Genomic DNA, 7,803 nt, shown 5'->3' with positions numbered 1-7,803 from the left:
TTCTGTGGTAAGATATGAGCCTCACCTCTTCTGGTTGACTTTTCTGTATAACTGCCATCAGTGCAATCAACACACAGATTAGCAGGACTCCGAAGCAGACCGCGACTAGGATGGAAGTAGTTTTATATCCCTGTTCTTAATGACAACAATACAGAAAGGTTCAACACAGTCCGTCTTGCATGAGAAAATAGTTACAATAAGTAATTAACAATTATATCCACTGCTTCCGAGTAATGACTCAGCCGAACATTTCCAGTCTGTGTGGTGCACATTGCTCCAGAGGAAGTGTGAGTCAGTCTAAATTGCAGAGACAGTACCCCCATGTTTCTGATGAGTACAGGACAGTTCAGGTACAACCAGAAACTTGAATTAAAGGAATTTCAAACAAACGCTTTGAAATATAAGGTAAGAAAATAAAACATGTTCCAGTCAGTGCGAAAGCGCTCATATTACCTTCAGAAAATGGCAACAATACCATTCCACTAATACAAACACTGACGCTAGCTCGAATACTAATAATAGTAAGTACCTGCAGATATGTCCGGGAAAGCAATTGGCAACACATTGACTCCTGTGGAATATATTGTACAAAAAGTTCAGGAAGATGACATTTCAGCACTTTACATTAAAACGATAAATACTGTTCTTAATTTCCTGAACTGACGAGTCAATTTAACAGAATAAGGAACCCTAAACCCACTCGCTGAACCTGGCACCCTCACCAGAACAAATCACACTGGCATCTTCCTTGTGGTCACAGTCAGATTGAGCAGGCGATGAGGAAGGACAGTCAGACAGGGAAGACTCGCTTCCAGTGCACTTCACCTTATCCAGCCAGATAACACCGTCACCCTGGGAAAAGGTAGCCCCTCCTGGGGCCAATAAAGCGGAGCCACAACCCAGCTGTCTGCAGACAACATTGGCATCGGTTAAATCCCAGGAGTCATCACACACCGTGCCCCATATGTTATTGCACAATATCTCCACTCTCCCGGAGCAGTTGTTGTTACCTCCAAACAGTCGCAACCATTGTGCCGAATCTGTCAAAGAGAATCAATGACTATTATTGATGTAGTGTAAGACAAGTTAGATAGTTTGCCTAATGAAGAGGAGCACACACCTGATTCTCGCATGCAGTCCTTTGATCTTTGGGGCTGCTCCTTAGTTATTTGTGCTTCTGTTGAGAAGAGAAACATACTGACTGTATAAGATATCAATGTTTGAAATTACACTCTCACATTGAGAGGTTTGTTGTGTTACCTGTACAAACAACACCAGCATCATCCCTGTGTTCACATTTGTTTTCACCCCACGGGTCTGATTGGCACTGCCAAAGGGTCGACTCGTGTGACATACACTCAATTTCATTGAGCCAAATGGGTCCGGAACCTTCTCCAAATGACTTTGTCTCATAATCGATAGATTTTAAGAGACCACACTGTAACTGTTTACAGATCACTTCTGCATCAAGTGGATCAAGTTTATCCAAGCACACTGTTCCCCAGGTGCTATTGTAGAACACTTCCACTCTCCCCTCACAGCGATGCTTCCCATTCACCAGCCGCAGCTCTTTGTGCTCTGTCAATGACACAAGAAATATCCAGATAGTTAGACTGATAATTCGTTGTATCTTCATACTGCACAGCTCAACACATGCTGCACCAGTTGTCTTTACTGATTGCCGGTAATTGTTTCAGAAAGCTAATAGAAAACATCTGCAATTCAAATTTGTAATTAAAAATATTCGACATGAATTACAAAAGGAAAGGTCACGCTTGATCAACCATATTGAATTCTTTGAAGAAGTTACAAAAAGAATAGACAGGAATGATGCAATTTTTTTAAAGTGCGTGGATTTTTAAAAGGCCTTCGAAAAGGTACTACAGAGTGGAATCATGACGGAGGTCACAGGATCAGTAGAAGAATGGATTGAAAACAGGCTACAAAACATATCGTCAGGGTTAAAGGCAGTTATCCAGAATGGCAAAGGTCGGAACTGCTGTTCCACAGGGATTGGTTCTGGTGTCACTGCTGATCAACATTTACATCAATGATTTGGATTTAGGAATTGAAAGTGCGATTTCAAAATGTACAGGTGATGCGGAGCATAGTTAATACTAATGAAGAGTGTGGCAGAATACAAGAAAACAGAATGGGCGTGCAATTGGAAAATTAACTTTAATACAGAGAAGTTGAATGTAGTGGAAGTTGCTAGGAAGAATAAAAAGGCAATTAAGAGCGCAAATCATGTATCGGAGCAAAGAGATTATTGGCTATAGAGACACTAATCACATATAAAGTGTCAGAGACCAAAGCTAAGGAACATAAATGTAAGATAGTCATTCATAAATCCAATAGGAAATTCAGAAAAATCTTCTGTTTTTACCTAGGCAGTCTTTGGACCAGAATCAATAGTTGAGACGAATATCACAGCTGCCTTTAAGGTGAAGCTCGATCAGTACATGAGGGAGGAAGAAATAGGAGCATGCACAGATCGTGGTAGATGCAGTAATGTGGGGTGATACTCGTGTGCAGCATCAACCCCACATAGAGCTTTGAGCCGAATGGCCAAATTATTGCTGTAAATTGTATGCAATTCTATGTAATATCTTCCGTGCGAAGTCAGATGTACAACACTGCAGAAAATGAGTACATTGTGCGTATCCTTACCTGAACACATGATCTTCACATCCTCTTTATGAGAACAGTCGTGATTACCCCACGATGCTGAGTGACATTCCCAGAGAAATGATTCGTTACCGGAACAATTCAGCTCATCCAACCAAACTGGCCCTGAACCTGGTCCACAAGAAGCAGGAAGTGCCAGGTCCACTGCATTCCCACAACCCAGCTGCTTACAAACTACGTCAGCGTCCGCCAGATCCCAGGAATCATCACAAACAGAGCCCCATGTCCCATTGTAATAAATTTCCACTCGGCCAGCACACGGGCTTCCACCGTCAGACAACCTTAACTGTATGTGGGCTGATGGACGACAATACAGGAGGATTATATTTTCAATACACATTCATCACATCACTATCCAACTCATTGTTTATTCTCCAGCTAAATTAAAATCATATTTTTTTAATCTGCTAGGTATAAGAAAGTATCCAATCTGTTCTACACGTACCTATTGCAAAGAATGTACAACTTTGAAATGTTTCAGATATTTCTGACTCCGACGAACTATGTCCTCCACACCCACCATTTTGTGCTGAATGCTGTGCACGTTGTTATACCGCCAAATGAATTAGTTCTTATTAAACGTTCCACTCACGCTATACAGGCATTTTAGAATCATTTCCAGAAGGGGATTTGTTCCTTGTCGTTTGACTTACCCATATTCTTTACTTTTGTTTGATATTTACTTTCATCTCCCATTGAATTTATCTTCAGGCTTACGTTAATTTCACCAGACCCCTCCACATTTTACTAATTCGCAGACTTATCCACAAGCCTACTTATCACTTCCTGTGCAGACTGCACAATGCAAAGTACACACTTACAAACCCACAACATCTGTCTTCCAGTATGCAGCATGCAAGTGCTGGCAGACTTTTGGCGGTAGTGCTGATGTAAGTTCCAATGTGCAGAGTATGAGCGTTCTTACATCAGTATATCACAGAATCAAATAATAGTTACAGCACGGCCATTTGACCCATCGTGTCTGCACTAGCTCGTCAAGAGAGCGATTTCCCTCGGGACATCATACTCTCTATCCAGTTCCTTCTCCCTGAAGTTGCAATACCATATGGCATCCGTCAGAAAGACTTCCACTTCCGTATCATTGTTCGATTTCGCCATTAGTTCAGCCCATTTACTTTTGAAAGGCTCATCTGTGCCATTGTTCCCTCCAGAATGGATTGTTCCAATGCTCTGCTGGCTGGCCTCACATCCTACACCCTCCAAATACTTCAATTCACCTAAATCTCTTTGCCAGAACAGCAGAAGGTCCCACTCAAGAGCAAATCGGTGGTCGTTGTTTATGAAAGGAGAGAGAAAACGGGGAACTACAGACCTGTTAGCCTGACGCCGGCAAGGGAAAATACAAGAATCTATTGCAAAGGATGTGATTACTGGGCACTTCGAAAATAATGTTCTGATTGGGCAGAGTCAACAAGGATTTGTGACGGGGAAATCATGTATGATAAACTTGTTAGAGTGTTTTGAGGATGCTACTGGCAGAGTGGATGAGGGAGAACCAATGAATTTGAACTGTCAGAAGGCTTTTGGTAAAGTCCCGCATAGGACGTTACCAAGCAAAAGAAAAGCACGTGGGATTGGGTGTAATGTACGAGCATGGATTGAGAATTGAGTAACAGGCAGTAAACAGAGAGCACGAATAAATGGGTCATTCTCAGATCGGCAGTAGGTAACCAGTGGCTTACTACAAGGATCAGTGCTTGAGCCCCAGCTGTTCACAGTTTATATCAATGATTTGGACTTGGGGACCAATTGTAATATTTCGAAGTTTGCAGATGACACAAAACTTGGTGCGAATGTGAGTTTTGAGGAGGATGCAAAGAGGCTTCAAGGGGATTTGGACAGGCTTTGCGAATGGGCAAGGACATGGCAGATGGAATATAATGTGGATAAGTGTGAGGTTATCCACTTTGAAAGGAGGAACGGAGGGGCAGACTATTTCTTAAATGGTAAGAGATTGGAAAGTGTTGATGTACCAAGGGACTTGGGTGTCCTTGTTCATAATTCACTGAGAGCTAACATGCAGGTACAAAAAGCATCCAGCAAGGCAAACAGACTGTTAGACTTTATCGCAAGAGAATTTGAATACAGGAGCAAAGAAGTCTTGCTTCAATTATGTAGAGCATTAGTGGGGCACCACCTAGGATATTGTGTGCAGTTCTGGTCCCCTTGTCTGAGGAAGGATATACTTGCCAAAGAGGGAGTGTAGTGAAGGCTCACCAGACTGATTCCTGGGATGGTGGGACAGTCCAATGAGGACAAATTGAGGAGACTGGGCCTTTACTCGCTGGATTTTAGAAGAATGAGAGGCGATCTCACGGAAACTTACAAAATTCTTAAAGGGATAGACACGGTTGATGCAGAAAGGATGTGGGGTCCAGAACCAGGGGGCACAATCTCAGAATAAAGAGCAGGTCATTTAGTACTGAGATGAGGAGGAACTTCTTCACTCAGAGGGTATTGAATCTTTGGAATTCGCTATTGAGAGGGAGTTGGAAGCTCAGTCACTGAATAAGCTCAAACCAGAGATCAATAGATTTCCAGTTGCTAATGACATCAAAAGATATGGGGATAGTGTGGGAATATGGTTTTGAGGTAGACGATCAGCCATGATATAGAATGGTGGAGGAGGCTCAAAGGGCTAAATAGCATATTCCTGATCCTATATTCCTGATCTACTTGGTTTCCCCTCCGCCAATATCATCATCATGTTTAAATACCTCTAGGATCTCTCACCCCTCATCCTATCACCATAACCGCCTCCCGCTCTAAACATTCCATGGCCTCTACTTTACTCCATTCTGGCTGTTTGTACATCATTTACTATCCCCACCCACAATTGGCATCCGTTCCTTTAGTTGTTTTGGACCTAAGATCGGAAATCCATCCCTAAACATCTCTGCTTTTCCACTTAGAAGTTGCCCTCCTGAAATCTACGCCTGTGACCCAGTTTCAGTCACTCGTTTTACTGTCTTCTTGTTTGGTTCTATGTAAATTTTGCATCTGTTGTATTCCTGTAAAGAGCCTTTACATTTTGATGTTTGTTATAGGCGCTATAAAAATGAAAATCCTCATTGTTGTTCAGTTCTGGCTGTGTCATCTTTCTCTGCACTCATCCTCTCAGTATAATGATTGGTTTAAGAGATGCCTTGGAGAGTGACCTATCTTATCACTTTGTCAGCAGAATACAAATTCCACTTGATTGGCTCTGTAAAAGTAGTGAGCTATTAGTTCACCTGAGCACAGGACCCCTGCATCCATACTATCAGTCAGAGACGAATTCAATGTGAATAAGCCGCAGTTCTGGAGCTGCGATTCGTTTCCTTCACATCCGACATCATTCACCCAGACGGGCCCTTCACTCTTTCCGTACTTTGAATAGTTATAAACAGCTGTCGCTTCACCACAGCCCAGCTGTGTACAGACCACGTTAGCATCATTCAGGTTCCAGATTCTGTCCTGCAGTCTCCCCCAGCTGCCCTTGTAGTAAATCTCCACTCGCCCATCACAGCGGCTTCCCCCGTTAGTCAGTCTTAGTGACCAATCTTCATCTGCAACATGAAATACATTGAGGACGGGTTAAACTGAAGCCAAACTATCCCATCATATACTTCCTCACACTCGGTTAGTTATTGACAATTTTAATAATTAAAGTTTCTGTTATGTAGACAGTTGCTCTTCACCATTACCTTTTCTAAGTGAATCGATTTTAGAGAGATACTGAGCAACTTCCGCAGGCTATTCTGGGGAAAGACTTGAAGTGAACTGCGGGCGAATGGCCCAGACTGCTCTGAATGTGCCGTGATGGAAGACAGGAGCAGGGCTTTCAAATGGATTCTCATTGTTCACAGATCATCTTATCCAATCCGGGGAGAAACAGACAGGTTTGAATTGACAGAACATTTCCCATGACGTCCCAGTGCATTTCACAGTAATTAAGTACTTTTGATTTGTCGACACTGCTATATGCCAAGCAGTTGATGGGCATCTTTTTGAATGACAGAACAGGTTCAAGCGGCCGAATGGCCTACTGCTGCTGCTATTTCCTATGTTCACATGTTCATTGTGGCAGGGTGAAAGTACCAGAACTCCCTTCTGTGCAGCCCTGGAGAAGCACTATACAGACAGCAGCGGTTAAAGAAGACAGCTGACCAGCACCTTTTCAAGGGTAACTATGGATAGGGAATATAGTTAGTCCGGCCAACATCACCCATATCCCGTGAATGAATACATAAAAAAAGAAATAGAGGTGCAGCATTCCCATTGTATATCATGGTCCCCGTTTTACTGTTTGAGCGTTTCTGCCAACTGCTCGGATAGCGAACTCTGAATAAGGCTCTGAATTCAGAGAATAGAGATACAAGAGACATTCATTTGTTAAACATGTGGTGCATTGATACCTCTTAGTTTAGTGCTAACTAACTTGAAAATAAATCGGCTGACAAAAACAACTCAGTCCAGTTTCGTTTCAGTTCAATAGTCTGAGATGACTCACCTGAACAGATAACACTGGCGTCATTTTCATGTGAGCAGCTAAACTGATCCCAGGATGAAACAGGACAATCCCAGAAGTTGGTCTCGTTCCCCCGGCACCTGTAGTTCTCCTTCCACACTGGACCGGCTCCTTTCCCAAAGTGAGCTCTTCCGGGGGTTGCGGTTGCTGTGCCGCACTGAAGGTGCTGACAGACCACGTTGGCGTCTTCTAAACCAAAATAATCATCACACAGCGTCCCCCAGTGCTCTCTGTATAGCACTTCCACCCGGCCGGAGCATCGGGTACCTTCAGATACAAGTCTGAGTGCTTTGTGATCTAATTAATAATAATTATAATAATAACAATAATTATATTAACAAATACCAATAATGCCGCAATTAGCCTAGTTACACTGAAAATAATTTTAGGCGGATTCACATTTTATCTGGTTGCAGCTGAATTGGAGCAATAACTATTAATACCAGTACTGTGATTATTACTACTTCTGCAGCTACTACTAGCCTGTCACTCCAGAATTGGCCTTTATAGCCACTCCAGGCGCTGCTTCACAAACCACTGACCACCTCCAGGCGCATATCCATTGTCTCTCGAGATAAGGAGGC

At 42.8% G+C, this 7,803-nt stretch overlaps 1 protein-coding gene across 7 annotated transcripts in view; it reads right to left on the bottom strand.

Moving 5' to 3' along the window:
- Positions 1-7,803, bottom strand: part of LOC137360358 (deleted in malignant brain tumors 1 protein-like) — a 33,939-nt gene that overhangs the window by 2,643 nt on the left and 23,493 nt on the right. For 5 of the 7 annotated variants that reach the window (XM_068025813.1, XM_068025815.1, XM_068025817.1 and 2 more), the window contains 8 exons: positions 7,202-7,516; positions 5,943-6,257; positions 2,671-2,985; positions 1,261-1,578; positions 1,121-1,177; positions 723-1,040; positions 530-571; positions 26-135 (listed from right to left, as the gene is read on the bottom strand). In XM_068025813.1, the coding sequence (XP_067881914.1) occupies positions 26-135; positions 530-571; positions 723-1,040; positions 1,121-1,177; positions 1,261-1,578; positions 2,671-2,985; positions 5,943-6,257; positions 7,202-7,516 (1,790 nt within the window). Of the gene's footprint in view, positions 1-25; positions 136-529; positions 572-722; positions 1,061-1,120; positions 1,178-1,260; positions 1,579-2,670; positions 2,986-5,942; positions 6,258-7,201; positions 7,517-7,803 lie in introns of those variants that run through there. The other 2 variants (XM_068025816.1, XM_068025820.1) reach the window with 2 other exon arrangements.

The sequence above is a fragment of the Heterodontus francisci genome, unplaced genomic scaffold, assembly GCF_036365525.1.
Source record: "Heterodontus francisci isolate sHetFra1 unplaced genomic scaffold, sHetFra1.hap1 HAP1_SCAFFOLD_188, whole genome shotgun sequence".
In the NCBI taxonomy this organism is placed as follows: Eukaryota; Metazoa; Chordata; class Chondrichthyes; order Heterodontiformes; family Heterodontidae; genus Heterodontus; species Heterodontus francisci.
The sequence above is the reverse complement of the archived record's forward strand: the minus strand, read 5'-3'. Positions and strand labels throughout refer to the sequence as shown.